This window comes from Aricia agestis, chromosome 2 (assembly GCF_905147365.1).
Source record: "Aricia agestis chromosome 2, ilAriAges1.1, whole genome shotgun sequence".
NCBI lineage: Eukaryota > Metazoa > Arthropoda > Insecta > Lepidoptera > Lycaenidae > Aricia > Aricia agestis.
The window spans coordinates 8172147-8193575 of NC_056407.1; the positions used below are offsets into that span (position 1 = coordinate 8172147).

At 35.0% G+C, this 21429-nt stretch overlaps 1 protein-coding gene across 1 annotated transcript in view; it reads left to right on the plus strand.

The window, feature by feature from the left end:
- Positions 1-19209, plus strand: part of LOC121739405 (protein O-mannosyl-transferase TMTC2) — a 127076-nt gene extending 107867 nt beyond the window's left edge. Inside the window, exons 6-11 of the mRNA XM_042131871.1 lie at positions 13357-13442; positions 14303-14565; positions 14744-14884; positions 15518-15602; positions 17279-17457; positions 18426-19209. Coding sequence (XP_041987805.1) covers positions 13357-13442; positions 14303-14565; positions 14744-14884; positions 15518-15602; positions 17279-17457; positions 18426-18593 — 922 coding nt within the window. The 3' untranslated portion in view covers positions 18594-19209. The remainder of the gene's footprint in view (positions 1-13356; positions 13443-14302; positions 14566-14743; positions 14885-15517; positions 15603-17278; positions 17458-18425) is intronic.
- Positions 19210-21429: the final 2220 nt, after the last annotated feature.

The window sequence follows — 21429 nt, forward strand, 5'->3', positions numbered from 1 at the left end:
GAATTTTTACTTATTATATGTAATTGATTGTACTGTCGGTTCTTGGTAGAAATTCATGTTGAACACTAGTAAAACACAATTTTTCGTGCATTTTTTCCACTATATTAAGATATTATTATAATTTTCAACAAATTAAGATTAAGTTTAACGTCCTTTTATTTATTGTATAAAAATCTGTGACTAATGTTGTTGGCTATACAAATTATATATTTTTTTTATAAGTATATAACTTGCTTTTGAAATATTTTGTATTTATTAGCTGTTGTTTGGTCAGGTCCATCAAGAAATAAATAAGTAAGCAAATACATAACAAGAATATTATTGCAATGTTTTGCTACTTCAATGAAATCAAGTAAAATATTATGTCCACGCTCGCTCGCTACGCTCGAATCAATCAATGTAATTTTTTAATTGTATTATCTTAAAATCAGTGTAAAAATTGGTAACAAACTTACTCTTTATGTACCTACATGATGCATACATATTAGGATCAATTCAGACCGCACGCGCCATGTAGATACATTTCTAAATTTGTATTAAGTTGACAGACTTGCATGACGTCTCACGCAATTGAAGTCTGTCAAATCAATACAAAGTTAGAAATGCATCTACGCGTCGCATGGCAGTCCTAATTAATACTAATATTGCTTCTCAAATTATCTGGTATCAAACTAATGACCGTGCCCTGATTCTCGCGGTCCGGGCGTATGTAATGTACTGTATATCGTTTGTATTGCAACCATACTGTACATTAATATACTAAAATTAAAGTAGCGGGAGCGTGCTGTATAAATATAAGTCAGGCAACAGCTCCATTTCGATATTAGTATGTCTATTTCAACATGCATTAAGAAATTACATATGATATTAAAGTTCTTCCATTCGAATGCACTAGCAATAACTTAGCTTTTGCCTCTATGTAATATTGAGTTATTCAAATAGAACTGCGCTTAATGTTTGTAGTATAATTTAAATAATCATTTCTTAATCATTTATTAGAATCTCGGGTATCTCTATTTTACTTAATAAAATTTGAGTTTTAATATTAATTCATGAAGCCCTAAGCGGCCGCATCCGGCCGCGATAACAATAGATAAGCTATTGTGTCTCGTTATTCCACGATCGATGTGTTAAACGAGCTTTTGCCCGCGGCTTCGCTCGCGTTAAGAAGTATTATAATATACAAACTTTCATCCCCTATTTGAACCCCTGGAGGTTGTAATTTATAAAAATCCTTTCTTAGCGGATGCCTACGTCATAACATCTCATTCAATCAACAGCCCGATCCGTCCAGTGGTTTGGGCTGTGTGTTGATAGATCACTATGTCAATCAGTCAGTCAATCACCTTTGAGTTTTATATATTACTAGCCGTTGCCCGCGACTTCCTCCGCGTTAGCATAGTAGATCACATCCCAAGTATCATTTATTGTACAAAAATATTCAATGTACAGAATTGATTTTATTATAATATAAGTATAGATGTTCCGCGCGGCTTCGCTTGCGTAATTTAGGAATTTCACACCGTACATTTTTCCGCCAAAAATAGCCTGTCCCTTCATGTAGTCTATTTTTCATGTTTGCCAAATAACATAAAAATTGCTCTTAAGATAATCAGTAGTTCTTAAGATAGTAAGCAAGTTCATATAATTTCCCCCGTTTTTCCACATTGTCCTCTATTTCTTCGCTCCTATTAGTCTTAGCGTAATAAAGTATAGCCTATAGCCTTTCTCGATAAATAGGCTATCTAACATTGAAATAATTTTTCAAATCGGACCAGTAGTTCCTGAGATTAGCGCGTTCAAATAAGCCCTTTCATATAATTTCCCACGATTTTTCCACATTTTCCTCTATTTCTTAGTTCTTATTAGTCTGAGCGTGATAAAATAATATAACCTATAGCCTTCCTCGATAAATGAGCTATCTAACATTGAAAGAATTTTTCAAATCGGACCAGTAGTTCCTGAGATTAGCGCGTTCAAATAAGCCCTTTCATATTAATTTCCCCCGTTTTTTTCCACATTTTCCTCTATTTCTTCGCTCCTATTAGTATTAGCATGATAAAATGTAGCCTATAGCCTTCCTCGATAAATGGGCTATCAAACACTGAAAGAATTTTTCAAATCGGACCAGTAGTTCCTAAGATTAGCGCGTTCAAACAAACAAACAAACTAACAAACTGTTCCGCTTTATTATATTAGTATAGATAATATATATAGATAATATAGATGTAAACAGCATGTTTATTATAAACATTGTCTAACGATTTAAGTGAACCGATTTAAGTTTCTCTAAAAATAAAAGTTTTTTAACATTATATTAAGCCTTTTTTACACTCTATGGGCCTTTTAACATTCTTGCGATAAATTGTTAACGGAGCGATTGATTTCTCTCAATTACGTTTTATTACTATAAAGTATGAGTTCCCTTTATTTTTCGTTTCCCCTTTTCCCTGTTTCCCTTATCAGAATAACACAGCCTTATTAAAGCGTATAAATACACGTAACCGTATTTTCCCAAATATCGCCGCTAAAAAAACAACGAAGGTAATAGGTATAAACAATTTTAAATAAACTTGGTTCACTCCACGTAAAAATGTATATTTACCTTTTTGTGGCGACTACAAAAGTTTATTTTTATTTATTTCGTTGTATTTAAACACGATGATTTTACTAAAGCGAATATAACTGTTTTAAATGAATTTACATATTAATGCAGTTATAATATTATACTATATAATACGCGAGCGAAAAACTTTTGAACCCTTTTACGAAAAATGCCGAAACGTAGGTGCATGAAATTTCGAACAGTTGTAGTTTATATAGAGAAGGAGTGCATCGAGCTGGTATTGTTTTAAAATTATGCTTTTATCATACATTATTTTAATAAATAAAACATTACACACACTACAACGCGCACACTACAATGTTTTGACTGATAAGCCTATACACACGAATTATACTCCTTTGTTTATGGTTGAAATCTGTTGTCAAATTAAAATAGTTAAAAATGAATTGTCGACTTTTTAATAAATATGAAATAGTCAATACTTTATACGGAGAGCCAAATAGAAGAAGATAATTAAATTTAAGACTCGAATTTCGACCATTGGGCGATATCTAGTCATATAATACGTATAAATACGGAACCCTAATTATCTATTGCAACTTTGAACATTACATAAATTTAAGGACAAAACCGTATCCTCGAAAAATTTATATACATAATATGGCTGTACCATTAAGAAAATAAGGAAAATAGAAAAGAAATGTTTTTAGTTTGATCTGACATAATATTTGCTATTCTGCCTTTGATCTTAACTTATCCGGACTTTAATCAACGTAAAGGCAATATAAAATGTCAAATACAAAATAATTTATACTTTGTGGTTATACAATTCAATGGCCTTCTTTACGTTGGCCCATGTTTAACTCATTAGAAGTGATTACGAGTCTAGTGCGTAATTTCCTTCCTTCCTTTGTGGCGGCCGCGCATATCTCTACATATTCGTCTATGATTTCCCATTATCCACGTTGGTTGTGCATGTCACAGACAACTTCAACAATATAAAAGTGGCAATCACGGTTTTTCATTGTTGAGTAACATGCAGAATGCCCTTATGGATGCCCAATATTCATGATAGTCGCTGATTAAGCATGCTTTAAACATAATACAGCTTCATAATTATTATGGTAATGAGTAATTAGGACTTACTCACTTCACTGCTAACTTAACCTCAGCTTCGCAATCATGATGGCAATCGTAGTTATATCGTAGCCCAACGTGGAGAGAGGCCTTAACAGCAATTTCGTGCAAATCATTCTCGAAATCATCTCAAGTGACGTAAATCCTTTTGTTATCGAAAAATACGTCCTTTTGTTATCGAGTAATTTTAGTGCGCGGGAAGGCATAAATTAAATTTACTATTTGTCACCTCGGCTCGCGGAATGTCGGAATCGCGTGACTCGACGCCCGACATCACCCGACGCCACCCGACGGAAGCATCCGCGCTTTTCGTGAGCGCTGCATGAATTACTTTGATTCAGCCAGCGTTTCTGTTGAAAGCTATCAAACAAATATCGCTAGCGTTCTTGTATTGTTAAGGTTTTAAGTTATTCCGTTTGAAAGCATCGTTACAATTGTTTGGCAGAACACCGCTAGCGTCTACAGTCTGCACTTTCAAATAAATATCGGATAAAATGATCAAACTAACTTCATATACATTTATAGTTTTTATTATTCGTAGCATTTATGTAGTTACTAGTTTTTACCCACGGCGTAACCCAAGCTGTTTTTTTCTGGAATGTATAGCAGTAGTGTGTGATAATGATAATCCAAAGTCTAAACTTCTACCATGCCAAAGATCAAAATCCGTTCCTAGTTTTTGTGTAAAAATGTAAGAAACTTTCACCTTTCAAAGTGCAATTTTAATCATTATTGTATCCTTTGTATTAGCTCCGTGTTTGTATCTTTAGAGCGTTCGCTGCGTTGAGCGTGTGCCCGGCGCGGGCGCCCGCCTGACCGTCGCGGACGGCCACGACGGTCACCCGTCTCTCGCTGCGGCCAGTATAATTTCGATCGTGCGGGTGTACCTACAGTCGATACGTATGGATTTTTTATTGATTATATTACCTAGCCAACAGACGACGACGCCGACGTGTACAAAGGCGTCAGCCAATCAGCCCATTTGTCACGTCTAGATTGTTGACCCGTCGCCCGCGGGGCGGGCACCGCTGCACTCGCCGCGTGCGACGGCTAAACCGCCTCACGCAGCGCTGCTCTATGGGATGACATGAAACAAGCACGCCTCGCAGGTGGCCGCGCTGGGTGCATGCTTTTGCGCAGCGAACGCCCTTATCCTTATGGCGGCTCTCGACATAGGCGAACGCGTTGGCCAACGCGTCTGCAGACGCCGAGAGCCGCCATTGAATACATACAGTAACAAGCAACTCTATAAACAACTATTCATGAAAATAACAAATAACGACTATCAATATTTAGCATTTTTAATACTGGGAAATTCCCAGCTTACTAATGTAGGTTACAATTATTATTGTGTTAGTTAATCAACTTTATTCTTTATTTTGTTAGTTTTATTGTTCCTTACCCTTTCTGAATAAATTTACTATAATTCCTCAACGTGACATGAAATTCAAATTAATCAGGAGGTAAACTGTTATAAACATAAAATTAATGATTTTTTCGCATAACACTAACGATAAAACGTAAAAGCAGCGTTTTCAACCTTTTTATAATGCGACCTACCTGAAATAAAAAAGTGTTTTATGAAACTCTTTGCTTTTATACTTGATAGTATGTTTCATGTTTATCAATATAATTATCATTTCGTTAAAGTTCTCCTACTTAATATATCAATATGTTTAATCTTTATTGTTTTTTCTTACTGAAATAATTCTCTCGACCTATGGCGACATCTCTCTACAGAATCTTCATTCCCAGGGTGTCATGACCCACAGGTTGAAAAACACTAATGTCCCCTACATAAGTCTGTCTGTTCAGTCTGTTCAGTCTTAGCAGTTATTATTTCAGCCGCTAGACTGTACATAGAACATAAATCTTGAGTAATCTATTTACCACGAAAGGTTAGCTTCGGAGTACGAGATAACTCAATAGAGCTTGCTGCTTTTAAAATAATCAAGGTGTAGAAATTCTGCTGAAAGCCGCAGCCATAAATGAAATGCCTGATTCATATAAAATATATTGAAACCTTATTAATTACTAATTTATATTTTACTTTAATACCCTCAATAGGGTATTAAAGTAAAATATAAATTAGTATTAGCTATAGCTTATTATTATACTCAATAGTATAATAATAAGCTACTCGTATAGCTTATGATAATACTTAATAGTGTCCTTAACATGCAGGGCCGAAACAAATAACCGCGTTGCGGCATTGCGCTGCTGAAAAGGCTTGATGACTATTTTTTTTTTCTTATTGGTAATTGAAAGACCCTTAAAAAATAGGAACATTGCTGAAAGAATGACTCTGATAGCTTAAAAATTTACCAAGATATGACAATTCACATCTCATAAAATAGACCTGCCCGAAACGCTCCATACAAAGTGCTACGAAAGACTGACGTCACTCTTTCGTAGTTTGTACGCATCGGAAGAGAACTTTGTTCGATAGGTATATTAAATATTGCGTTTATGAAAGTGGTTTCGTAACAAAAGTTGCTTTTAATTGCATAAGTTATCGAATGGTATACAAATATTAAGAAATTTAATTTAAAAAAAAAAATCGACTTGATTATCCAACTTTGAAGGCGCATAACAAAAAAAATAAAAATGCTATCGAGCTGAAATTTTGGGAACACTTATTTTTCACCGTGATTTCCTTATTTTATTAACAAAATTCGCTAATCTTTGACCATGTCATCATCCCTAATGGTGCCGCAACGCGGCTCACCTTTCAAGTTCCAGCGTTATGTCACACTTGTTGACAATATAGTTAAGCCCAGCATTTCCAAAGCAGTAAGTTCCTTCCTTTTACATTGTTTTCCTGTATATATTTTGATAATCCACTTAGTAGCTCTTCAAATGATGATAATAATATACTCATTGTAAAGTGGGCAAATTTTTTTTTTCGTTTTTCTTTAATGCTTTTTATTTCCGAGAAAAGTACTCGCCATCGGGATTCATACACTTATTAATTGGATGTATCCAGTATCTTCTGTATCGTATATTTTAAACCAAGTAATGTCTTCTTAATAACAAATAAGCAATAAGTTTTTTTCGACGATCCATGCCAGAGAAAGAAAGGGAACTGGTTGAAAACAAAACGCTGTTTTTCGCGACGCCGCAACGCAAACTGCCGATTTCAGCGGTGCGGCGCCGCAACGCGGTTATGTGTTTCGGTCCTAAGCTCGCGTAAATTTATTTATCGTTTCTTCTGTAAAAAAAAAGCTATATCTTTTCCCAGGACTCCAATAATTATCCCTGCATCAAAATGTATGATGGCTCAGCAAAGCGTAAGCGTAAGCGAAGCGTAAAACACTGCTGGAACCCTAAAAACGGAAAATTTTACTGTATTTTAATGAAGCATTAGCTCACGACATTAAAGGGGTTACATGTGAGCATCGTTTTTTTTACTTAACACTGTAATATGACAAACACGGGAATGCTTTCAGTCAGTTTCATGTAGCTAAACGTGAAACGTGAAATACACGGTCGATAGTACCGCCGTAATCATAGATGATTATTTTCATAATGGACGCCACGCGATTGGTTAATATGATAGGATTCATTCCAACTCTATTTAAAGTAGATTGGGTTGATTGATATTTGTAATTGATTGTACTGTTGGTTCTTGGTGGAAATTCATGTTGAATACTAATAAAACACTATTTTTCGTGCACTTTTTCCACTATATTCAGAAATAATAATAAAAAAAAAATATATAGTTACTTATTTCTGAATATAGTGGAAAAAGTGCACGAAAAATAGTGTTTTAGTAGTATTGATTGATATTGTTTATTTCTTTTCATGATTAAGATAATATATTATTATTATACCTGAAAAGTTAATTGATAGTTCGTCATTTATAAAAGTGATTAAGATACTGAGCGTTGGTCAAATACTATGAGTTTATGTATGCACATTGCACATCATAATATTAATATGATTTTTTGTCAATTTAAGGAATAGCTAAATCTATATATTATATAAAACTCAAAGGTGACTGACTGATTGACATAGTGATCTATCAACGCACAGCCCAAACCACTGGACGGATCGGGCTGAAATTTGGCATGCAGGTAGATGTTATGACGTAGGCATCCGCTAAGAAAGGATTTTGATAAATTCCAACCCCAAGGGGTTCAAAAATTTAATAATACTTCTTAACGCGAGCGAAGCCGCGGGCAATTTATATATATTAAATATTAAAATACATATTTGCTTATATTGTTATAAATAATAAAGATATAATAATAATTATATTAGTTTATATCGGATAGTCCTTTTCCTGTCATGAGGATGATAATAATAAACTCTTGGCCGCGCGCATAACAGAAAAAAAAGGTCAAGTGCGAGTCGGACTCGCGCACGAAGGGTTCCGTACCGGTATAGATCGAAAGTAGACAAAAATTGTGTTTTTGTATGGGAGCCCCCTTAAATATTTACTTTATTTTAATTATTTTATGATTAATTATTAAAGAAAAAGAAATAGCTGTTACCATTATTACAGAATATATATTAGTAGTACCAACCATTATTGATTACGAGCAGAAAAGGCCAAATAAATCACGTTTCTTATATGGGAGTCCCCCTTAAATATTAACTTTATTTTTAACTATATTTGGTCAGTACTACAGTATAATCCATAATATAACTATATCAGTACTTTTGATATAGTTATATTATGGATATAGTAAACACGGTTCCTGATTTATTTATGTACGAAACAGCGGTTAAAAGCTAAATAAGATACAGTGAAACAAAGTTTTATGAATATGTTCATTAATTCTTTGAGTCAAGCGGACACCGTCTTGAATATTAAACCGCACTTGTTTGCACGCGAGCGCGACGTGTGTAACACTTTTCAATGGACTCAACAAACCGACACTGATTCAGAAATATGCCATGTTGCGTTGTATGCCACAATGCATTATATATCTTTTATAATATTATGCAATTCATTTTACATCCAGTCTGTTGTCAGCTACGAATAATAAAAACGATTAGTTTTTATTATACTAGAGATCGCCCAATGGTCGAAATTCGACCTAAGTTTTAACGACATTAGGATCACTACCTATATTTTGTAAAGAGATATGTATTTATAATATTTTTTTCAACCCTTGTCTCTGGGACTCAGCTGATCTCAGACTGGCCGTGTAAGCATTGTCTAATAGTATCTAAGAATCATTAAAAAAAACTATAATCCATTATCAATTTGTCACTTTGTTGTCAACAGACTTCAACCATAAATAAGAGTATAATTCGCATAAACTTATAATGCTACAGTATATATTATGTCTATGATAATTCGTATGTATAGGCTTGTCACTCAAAAATCTGTCATTTTCCTAGTGTGTAAGTAGAGATGTAAGTTGTCAGTAAACAAGTAAAGTTTAAATATTTTTTTCTAAAGTTTGACAGCCCTATGCCAAAATAGAGTTTATTATACATAATATTATTTGATTCAGATTCTTTGAAATGTAGTGACCCACTTACCTACTAACAAAAATATTGTGTATATTATTATTTTTTAACAAAAAATTGAACCCGACTTCCAAGGTAAAAACAATATCCTTAAAATATAAAAATTCATCAATCTAAAAAGTATGAAAAAATTCTTATTCTTCATTAGTGCCTTTTTCAAAATTCGACTAAACCTCAACTTTTTCTGTACTCAATTTTCATTCGTTTGAAGTCGGTACCAGCCTCAGAACATGGTACCAGCCTAGAACTGAGATACTTGACATAGAACTTAGCCGGTAAATTTGGATTAAACCCTAATAAACCCTAAATCTTGAAAATCATACAAAAAATATATTATATATAAACAGACGAACCTTCTCCTTTTTGGAAGTCGGTTAAAAATGATAAACTATTTAAGGTCGGCTAATCCAAATACATACCTGTCCTAAAAGTCACAGAATATATCAATACTGTATTTCTTATTCGCTGTCCATCATCATTTAGGGGGTTAATCTACAACCACTTATATAAGTAGCAGAAGTCCAAGTACTTATTAGTATGTACTTACAGAACCCTCGCCCTATCCCGGAAAAACAAACAGGACGCAAAGTGCACAAAGCACGTCAAAATAATTAAAGGGATATTAGTAACAAATTATTGCGGGGGTCGGAGCGGGACAAAGCTTGGGGTTAGGGTTATCAACGGTACGATTTTCCTTTGTGAAATGGATGTTTTCAAATAGATACTTGAGTATCAAGCTATTGATAACTCGGTATGACTTGAGTGGTTGATAGTTGGAGAGTATTGTCAATTGGTGTTTTCATTCATTATATTTTTCTCCTATTGATTAAAAATATTTACGCAGCTGTTAACAGCCCACACATTAAAAGCGACCTTGAATAGCTAGTTATACGCTTAAAATATCAGTATTTTATTATATCATATATTATGATAGTTTTACAATTGAGAGATAGATGCCAAGGAACAAAAATTATATTATTATACACTAACGATGCGTGATGGAAACACACCTATCACATAAACAGAACTCCTAGAAGAGCACACCTAAACGTGTAGGTTTTAAACGTTGGGTGACCCTATATTATAATAATTTCGTGTACAGTCGGTGTCCTGTATAAATTATTTATACAGGACACCGACTGTACACGAAACTTGCAGGGAAACTTCGCTGACCAGCCCTGGACCGTCCTCATTAGAGTGTTGAGTTCGCGTCCATCCCTCCCCGTAACGCCCCTCTTCCCCCCGTACAGCCTGCATTATTCATGTGAACAATATTGCACTGCCGCATGTTATATTAAACTTGCGCCTCTTTACAACATAATTATGTTCTTTAGTGGCACAAAGTTCAAACAAGTCACACTTAGGACTTGCGCCGCTATGGGTTATTGTGTTCGTAAAATGTATTTTCATGAATAAGGCCGAATGTAACAACATGACTTATAATATACTTTAACCAAGGTTGAAACAAGTGTACTTACATCGAAATGAAATTGTTGCAAACCTACAGGACTTTACCGTATCTGATGCGAAAACTGTACTTCTTCCGGACAACTGCAATTAGCCTATTGTATAACATAGCCTAATCTGCTGCTATGCCAAAGATCCGCTTAATATAACTTTTTGCGCAAAGAAGCAACAACCCTTGCACGTATCATAATAATAATAATAATAGCTCCCATACCGGTTTCGGTGACCAGTTTCATTGAAACCAGGCCAGCTACGCAGGAGTAATTTTATAGTACCCAAGTGTGTGCGCAGTACACAAGAGCACTCCCTATTCCTTTACTCTCATAACCCAGTGGGACGGAAGACCGACACGACCGGCGAGAGATCAGGCGCAGGACCGATTTTTTACATGCCCATCCGACGCATGAGTCATCTTACTTGTCAGACAATCAGGTGATCAGCCTACATTGTCCTAACCAAACTTGGAAATAAAACTCGTATGTTCTATCGCGGGAATCGAACCCACGACCTCCGAGTTAAGAGCCACGCTCTATACTACTAGACCACGGAGGTGCCACGTAACATATTATATCCATACTAATATTATAAATGTGTCTGTCTGTCTGTCTGTTACCTCTTCACGCCCATACCTCTGAACCGATTTTGCTGAAATTTGGCATGGAGGTACTTTGAGTCCCGGGAAAGGACATAGGATACTTTTTGTTCCGAAAAAATGTACGGTTCCCGCGCGATAAACGAGTTTTAGCGCAACGGAGTTGCGAGCGTCATCTAGTAGTGTAATAAGTTGATAACCAATTCGACAGAAGAAAAGTATCTAGAACAATGATAAGGAAAACATCCCTTTCTTTTTAGTGAAAATCAGCATATTATGATGTGACTACTTAATACTTTTAAGAGGATACACCAGGGGCGAGAGAAATTGAAAATAGGTATTTGAAAATGTATTGCTGTCTCACCAATCTCAAGTCTCCCACCGCAGAGCGCGATAGAGACAACACGACAAAAGTTCTAATAAAAGAACAGAAAATCTTCGATTCGTTGTCCGCTGATTCCTTCTCCAAAACTTAACCGATTTAAGTAATTTTTTCATTAAGAATTAAAGCAAGGCTTGAGCTGTGTTCCTATGTTTTATTTTTTTGTATATTCTAGCCAGTTTTGTTTTCTGGGTGTTTGAACACAGAGGAAAATCTGGCCATTTTTTTGGGTTTTTGGACGTTCTTATCTTTTTTAATAATTAAATTATGAAAAAAAAGAAAACATAGGGACATGCTAATAGTGGCCATAGATATTCAAGAAAAAAATCATAACTCTACCGGCATTATCCAGGGAGGAAACAGGGGACAGCGTTTGTATGGAAAAACGGCGGTGCGGACTCCTCTTAAGTTACGAATGTAATCATTGACCGTTATTTCGCGCTAAAAGTTCTCAGTTCATTACATTTTCCTTCATAATTTAATATCTTCTAATTAGTTAGATATAAGCACAAAATGTAATGAATTACGCATATTTTAATTAATTTTTTACATGGCGGATATTAGACGGAAGGAAATTGCTTTCTATCAAATTACCCTCGTAATTAAGGATCAAAAGATGCTTATTAGTCGCAAGGGCCAACTTAAAAGCTGTATTGTAAATTTACTTTTATAATGTCGTCCTGTCACCTGTGTAAGCAAGCGCCGACATTTTTTCTGTTATATTTTTAATACAGGCTGTTCTTTAATTTGGCAAAGAAGCATCATATACTTAATTGGTGTGCCCACACGAGTAGTGAAATAAATTAAAGTCCTAGTTCTAGATAAAAATATCCCTTTTATGTATTTTATTTATACAATGTAATTGTCTCTTGAAACTAGAAGTTTTGCGCAGCTCCGACCGCCTGAAAACGTTTCATAAAAAATCTTTCCAGTAGTTTAGGAGCTTATTCAATGCAAACAATCAACATAATCCCCTTTTGTAATCCGTGTAATGTTTTCGTCATAAATACCAAAATCCACACTTACAAAGTTACTTACGGCCGTTCCCAATATTTGATCTATCTCTGGTTTTGCCCTACTAGAGATAGGAATAGCTCATAATTGACATAAAATATATGTCTCTAATGTCTAATGTGAGCTATTCCTATCTCTAGTAGGGCAAAACCAGAGATAGATCAAATATTGGGAACGGCCGTTAAAGATTTTCATGAACGATAATAATATTAATGTCAAAACAAAGTATTTCAATCTACTAAACCATACCACGCATATTCTTCGCATTATTTCAGCCAAAGTAGGTGTGGCGAATGAAGTAATTTACATAATAGTTGGTTTGAATGCAATTTGCACCCCGCTTAATACAATTTCACGGCCGCGTTAGAATTGGCCGTGTTGGGAGAAAATTTGTTATGTCAAGCGAAAAGTTATTGCGCAAACAAAAACAAAACACACAGCTACGTGGTTGCCGAAATAGGATGGTGTTTTTTGTATAAACGTATGGTATACTAACGAATTTTTAAAATAATATAAAATACATTTTGTGTTCCAAAATCAATTAGTTCGTGACATAACATAAAATACCTATGTTTTGTTGAAAATATTGAATAATTACGATTAGCTGAAACTGTGATACCGTGTTTATATTTTGTAGAGCTATAAAACATAATAGAGAGTAATTAATAATTAATATTAGACGGCCATGTTTGAAATAATTATTATTATTTTCAGGGGGATCTTACGTCAAAACCAGAGGCGCTACCGGGACGCAATTAAGAGCTTCGAGAGAGCAATTTACTTTCGTCCTTCCATGGCGTGTAAGTATACTTAAAAGATTTATTTTATGACACTTTATTACAGGGAACCTTAGAGCCGTTATTAGAAGTAGCGAGCGTACAAAAATATAATATAATAATTATATTACAGTAACATGTCCAAATTATTAAATTGGTAACAAAAATACGACAAGATTTATTACCTACTTCTTTATTGGTCCATTTTTGAGGTGATATTATTATCTACATTTTCAGCAGTATATTTTTTCGTAGTCGATATAACAACATATTGTATTTACTTTATTGTAGAAATAGACACTTATTGTCTATTGTCATATTATTATGTACTATCAGAGAAGTTGATTCCTATGCAAATCGGGACCTAAGAAGTTTGGTTGCGTTCCGTCAAACCCAGCTGACAGATCACAATTAACATTGAATTGACATATTCGACCAAATAACGTTGGTCTGTCAATTGCATAGGAATCAACTTCCTCGATGGTACATAGAATTCAACCTGAATTTCAGAGTATAGTAAAAGATATTTAAAAGTGCTTATCTGGCGGGGACCCAGGGGTCCAGGTCACCCGACCTCTTCACCTGCCGTTCAACCCTGACCGCATCGATTACCACGTTTCCAAAGAGGCCTTAAAGGCCCATGAATATTCAACGCCATGCGTAATGTTTCCTTTAACCCTTAGCACCGTTTTTGCAAAAATAATTTGTTTTCCTCGGCAACAAATCAGTACTAAATATTCGACACGTGAACGAAATTGTGTGAAAATGTTTTTCAAATTGCCGTTTTGTAAAAGGTTTATTTTGTACCTTAATTTATTAATAAGCCGTTCCAGGTAAATAAAGTAGCTAGCCCGATTTTAGTTGACGATGACGTATTATTTTAGTGGCATACGTCAATCTCGGGACATCCCTAATGGCGGATGGTCGCCTAGCGGAGGCGGCCAGCGCATTGAGAGCGGGAGCGAAGGCGGACGGGATCAAAGTGCGGGATAGAAGAGAGCACGATGCGGCGCGGGTCTCGGCCCTGGTGCAGCTCGCCTCGCTACACTCCCAGAGGGGGCACTGGCACAAAGCCCTATCGGCGTACAAGGACGCCCTGCAAATATTGCCAGACTCCAACACGCCCATTGTCGGGTGGACGAGACACGTAAGTTACCTTTGTTGTAGTTTGTAAAGGAAACCAATTAACACTAAATAGCTTAAGCGTCAGCAAATTTCGAAACGCATATCAAAATTAAATTAACAGAAAGATTTGTGTATTTTCGCGTCCATGTCGAGCCGAAATAAACCTAAACTGTGATGGATTTATTGCGACTTTTTTACAGAACGTATTGTGTATGGCGAGTGAAATATACATGCAGCTGCAGCAATGGCCGCACGCCGAGAACAGCATTCTCTCCGCTCTCGCGCTGGCGCCCAACCACGTCGGCACTCACGTCACTCTCGCACAAATCCTATCGAAAAACGTAAATATTGTAACCAATTTTATTGCACAATAGCCCCGCTCTGGTGAAACTGCGAGCTTTCGTAGTTTGTGTAGTACTCTATTCTTGTAGCTACGTACGTTTTAAGTTTTTTGTATAGACTATTCGAGACGAAAACTTCTATATTGTAAATAATGGTACGCTTTTTTATTTAATATTCATTAATAACCATGTGTTTATAAATTTTAATCACCTCAAAAACCTTTTTTGAAGTGAAAACTTCTTTAGCGGGGTTGAGCACTTTTGTGGGATGGGTAAAAACTGTGAAACTCGCGTCAGATTCTCGTGCTGATCGAAAAACCGTAAGACGGTTGGAGAGTAGTGTTGTAACATCGAAATCGATTAATCGAACAATTCATTGTTTTTTTTCGATTGTCGATATTTTTAATAAGGGTTTCGATTAAGTAATAAAAAAATCGATTTTTTAAAAATCGATTTTCATAAAAAATGGGTTAAAAAAATAATGCACAACGTTAATAATCAGTTGTCACTTCTGCCCGCACTCCCGGAGTGCAACCCGTCTTTTTTTTTTACTTTGTTTGTACTATCATCATTCCTGTATTCTAAATAATATAATATATAATATTTTGTTCGAAATATTATTTTTCTCCCCAGGTGAGTAGATCAGCGGAAGCGGAGCTGTGGTTCAAGAAAGCAGTTAATTTAGCGCCAGACGATCCCTCGATACGAGATCAGTTCGGTAAGTCACTACGATTCTCATAATAATTTAGTTGTTATATTATTCAAAGCCAAAGGATTAGGAATTAGATCGACCGCTCTGTCTGACTGACGTCCTATCTTTGTCTGATTAAGGTCAATTTTCCCAGACAATATTATAATATTAATGAACATAATATTATAATATTCTCATAATATTCATGTTTTAACAAGTTCGTAACGAGATTGTGGGCAAGTGTATCAATATAGTTTGGAAAACGATCTTCAAAAGCATTTAATAACTCGAGTCCGGTCTTGATCCCCCTTTGGTCCATTGTGGTAAAGCAATTTATACACTTATTGAAAATATAGAAATGCTATACAAATACTTAATATCGTTATAATAAAAGCGGTTTGCTAAATTGAAGGGGTATTATTTTGACTTATTTACGTTTTCATCTTGTATATTATGAAATACTTTTTCAAAATATTAAAATGAAGGAACTATTGTATTTGTGCTTTAGTGTCTCAGCCCTCAATGCATTTTTAATTTGCCATCTACATACTGTCTATCATGGGCGACACGGATTCATCTATATACACTTGCCCATTTTACGTTACGTTTACGTCAAAAAAAAGTCGAACTATGTAAGTTCGACTTTTATTTGACGTATTATACTTTGGGGACTGTTTCGAAGATGCAATAATGTTGGATCAAAATATCCTACTTCCTACTAATATTATAAAGGCGAAAGTTTGTTTGGGTGTATGGATGTGTGGATGTATGGATGTTTGTTACTCTTTCACGCAAAAACTACGGAACGGATTTTCATGAAACTTTACAATAATATAGCTTATACATCAGAATAACACATAGGCTACAATTTTTACCGACTTTCAAAATGGGGGAGGTGTTATGTTTGTTTTCTTATATTCAACGATTACTCCGCCGTTTGTTAACCGATTTTCAAAATTTTTCTTTTGTTATATAGGATATCATCCCAATTTAGTATTATATTCACAAAAGTGGTGATCTGATGAAGGATCCATAAGTAATCGAGGGAACTCCTCAAAACTTATAGGGAAACATGTGGTGACTTCGGTTTTGTGAGAAGTATTCTAAGCATATGCTACCAACAAGTAAGATTTTGCACCGAGGTATACCTGGTATACCGTGGTTCGGAAGGTGCTGAGGGAACTCTTGATTCTTTATAGATACAAGTTTGGGAGTTTCGGCGTTGTTTTAAGAACAGAAAGCATATGCTACTATGCAAATTATATTCATCATCATCATCATCATCATCATCCTCATCATCATCATCATCATCATCATCATCACTACCATATTATACCATTTCATAGTCTTTTAGATCGAGACTCGAGTTTGTCAAGCGATAATAAAAAAAATCTATACTCTACCTAATATTATAAACCTGGAGAGTATGTTTGCTTGAACGCGTCAATCTCAGGAACTACAGGTCCGATTTAAAAACTTATCTCAGTGTTAGATAGATCATTTATCGAGTAAGACTATAGGCTATTATTATATTATCATACTCAGGAAAATGTGGGAAAAACGGGGGAAATATTTTTTATCGGAAAATGTACGGTTTCTGTAAAATTCCTAATTTACGCGGGCGAAGCCGCGCGGGACATCTAGTCAGAATATACATTAACATTATTTATTATTTCATTACCATTAATTAGAAGCCTTTTCAGGCATGTTCCTAAGGTCGCAGAAGCGTTTACGGGAGTCAGCTGAACAGTTCGTGATGGCGGCCCGGCTCGCGCCCGAGGACAGCGCGCGCGCGGCTTCCGCGGCGCGTGCTCTGCGCGACGCGCGCCGGTGTAGAGCGGCCGAGCGCTGGTACGCCAAGGCGGTGGAGTTGAAGCCGGGGGTACGTTTTAATGGAATTCTATCAGTGACGGATTAAGACTACTTGATGCCCTAAGCAATCCATGCTTGTATACCGCCCCCCCATCCATATGTCAACTAGAATCTGTCTTTAAGCTTTTACCACCTAAAAACATGACTCATTTTTCAGGAACTTTTTTTGGTGAGGTTTTTGGTGAAGTGAGAGTGGTGAGACGTGATGCCCTAAGGACGGATGTTTTTTGTCCTTCTGGTGCCGCCTCAGACGTGACGCCCTAGGCAATTGCTTAATTTGATTAAGGGTTAATCCGTCACTGAATTGTATGGAATATATTTTGATGATGTATCGCACCTGCAGCTCTTCTAATGTTGCAAGTGTCCATGGGCGACGGTAGTTGCTTTCCTTCAGGTGACCCGTTTGCTCGTTTGCCCCCTTAATTTATATAAAAAAAAACTAGCTGTCCCGGCAAACGTTGTTTTGCCATATAAATAATTTTTGGTATGAAAAATAGATGTTGGCCGATTCTCAGACCTACTCAATATGCTCACAAAATTTCATGAGAATCGGTCAAACCGTTTCGGAGGAGTATGGCAACGAAAACTGTGACACGAGAATTTTATATATTAGATAGGTATGTTAATGTGCTTAAAATGAGATTTTAAGGAACAGGAAAATACACATTCCACCTGGTAGAAATTCTCATAGAAAACAAAAATTGGTAGATGCGTTAAATATTATATTAGGTATACTTACACATTTTTCGTAGGTTTTTGGTCTATTTTCCTCTCTTCTGTTGTTGTGCCTAAATTATAATATAATACTTACTTACTTTCAATTGCAGTTACGAGACTTTAGGATACATGCTAATGAAATGATAAAATACTAGCGCAAAGTTTTGTGAATAATCGATATAATACGTGCCTGTACTTCAAGGCTGTATTCTATTTATTTTCCTTTATTTTTATGTACGCCTAAACTAAGTTCAATTTCAGGACGCCGAGTATCACTCCAACCTCGGCGCCATCTTGCATTTGAACGGCAAGTACGTGGAGGCGGCCGCGTCCTACCGCCGCGCCATACAGCTGAAACCCAACGACGAGATCACCATCACCAACCTCAAGCGCGTCCGAACTCTCATGAAGCAGAAAAGCGAGGCATAGAAGTCATGTCAATTGCCAAATGTAGTGTAAGGCCCCCATTGAGTAAATTTTTATATCGTGAATTTGAAAGAGACGAAAGTAGTTACGAAGTGTTGTTTTGTTGCTACAACTCTGTTAAACGTAGGTTCGAGTTTAACTCGATTATTTTCTTGTTAATCGTTTTATCCTTAGTTTCAGAACGTGTAAGAATAATAGATTTTATACCCGTTAATTTTATAATAAGTAATCCGGATCCTAGTACTATTTTGCGAGTTTCGTAAAAGACGTTACGTTAAAAATTCAGTGTACAAAATTAAAGACAGCGAACCCCGGCCTGAGCCACGTCCTTACCTTTCTTTACTGCTTATTTTATTACTTTTACTCCTTTGTATTCCGTGTAAAGAGTCGTATAACACATTATCTCCTTTGTAATTTACATAAACAAATTCCTTACATTGTATATTCGTAATGTAATTTAATTTAATGGTATCCTATTTAACACGAGGAATTGGTTAGACGCTGCTTCTATTTACCGCAAATCTATTTATCATATTTTATTATCATACATAAAGTACGTTATAATACTGATGAAGTAATAACAATATTTATATAATACTAAGTAATTTTTAAAAGTCGGCTTCAAATGTACACAGTTTCGTTTTTAAGATCTTTCTTCTAGTCTACATGCATTCCATTCAAAGATTGCGACTTGTGCTTATAAATATATTATTTTGTTATCATTTCAAAAAGTTATAAGATGAAGTATTTGGCATGCATATTAAATAACTCATTTTTTTAATAAGTAGCTACTACATGTTACAAAATAAATTCTTAAAAAATTACACGGCAAAATAATTGCAAATTGACACAAATTGTTTCATAACAGCGTCAATATTTCTCAATACTATATTTGTCTATTTATTTTAAAGTTAATTATAGGTAAACCAAGAAACAATTTATATAAATGTTAAATTAGATTTGATCATTGAGTCTTTGTACTTTATAACAATTGCACAACGGGAATTCTATTATCTGTAAGGAACTTTACTAGTATTTGTCACAATCAAATCGTGGTACTAATCGAAATCTTTACTCGACGGTCTTGACAACGCTCTAGTTTTAGATAGTTAATGTAAATATTAAATATAAAACGCATCAAAATCATATATTTTGAAAAGATATAATATACATTTGCTAATGTTGATATGTTATTCATTACTTGTTATGTTTGAACGTCTTCCATTGTCTTCATATTTTTATTTAGGGCTAGATTTTCTATTTCTTCTGGCGGTCTTCTAAAGATCTTTTTAATGGGCTTAAAATATTGTTAACACTTTTAGTGTTATAATAGTCGTATCTAATGCACCAAGCATCAAAAGTGTCCAAGTCGTTTTCTCTATTTCAGCCCTACTACAGAATATTTCTAAAAAGGTCTTTAGACGTCGTTATTGATATAGAACCATCTACTACTCGTACCAGTGGAATTGAGTTGATACTTTGCTTCGTGTATGAAACATATCTACAAAAACGTGAATGTGAATTGTTAATTCGTAATAAATTTGTAAAGATGTAAATAAGTGCATTGAAGTTATCATCGTGCATAATTGATAACGTCTGATTACGTACTTTGGTCGTTTCTTCTCACACCTATGACAATAAATGTAAATAAAGCTTTGTAGAATAATAATAATTGCCAAATGGTGTATCATTTCTATTTCATTAATGCTTGACAGTTCTCTTAAATTATTATTTTTAATCAAAAACAATTTTTCAAAACTCACAACGCCCACCGTACTATTTAAATGTAACGAAAAGATAAGCATTAAATTATTAATATTTAAATATGAAAGTTCTGTTTCATAATAATCGTATTTCATCTGCATCTATAATTAATCAGTGAATTTTTGTAAAACTATTCACCTCGTTTTGTAACGTTGTTCATTACAATCAAACAATATACTTAAATGCTTTAAAAGAAATTAATACATAAAATCTTTAATTACTATTTAATATACGTGATTTCGTTTTAAAATAGTTTGTATTTGTGTATTTATTATCAAAACCAAAAGTAATTCTAGTTTTTTTGCGATATAACTACAATATTTAAACTTTTATACTAAACCAAAGATGTACTAATTTCTTCCAATACTATATAGGAGTTTTATTTCCTCTTAGAATCTGTGACCACGGTTGACAGGAATATCGCGCCCATCGTTTTCATTTTTATTATCGACTCTAGCTATGCTAAATAGAGTCTAATTTTCCATAAATAATAAAGAAAAAAACCGTCAACGTTCGTAGAAAAGTAAACTTTATTTTGCGTGTATTAGAGTCTATAATTACAATGCAAAAGAGTGGCAAGGAGATTTCTGTCGACCGTACTTGCGGACCTTTACTATGGATACGTAGACGACATTCCATGTAACACGGGCGTTACTCAAGTTGTATATTCAATATTCATGGTATTATGCAAGTTTAACTGCAAATCTCCAAAGTGATATTATATTATATGTTGGTAATTTTGTAAATAAAAGCTTCAATATTTTAAAATGTGTATTATTTCAACGTTAAGAACCTATAACATCTGAACTAAGAAAATATACTGAGTCAAAACATCGTAGCCAGTTCGTAGCCTATTCGTAGCCGATGCGTAGCGAGTTCGTAGCGTGCTACGCATTGTCTACAGACTTGAATGAAATCAAATTATTGCAAGAAAGGTAAGTTAAAATATTTTGAAAAAATAAACTTTTAGACAGAACTAACCAGTAGACCGACTTCAAGCAAACTGACGACGTCACGGGTTTCGCTGCTGTCCGCTGTAAGCTACAAACAGCTAAGCAACGCAATAGATTAGGAG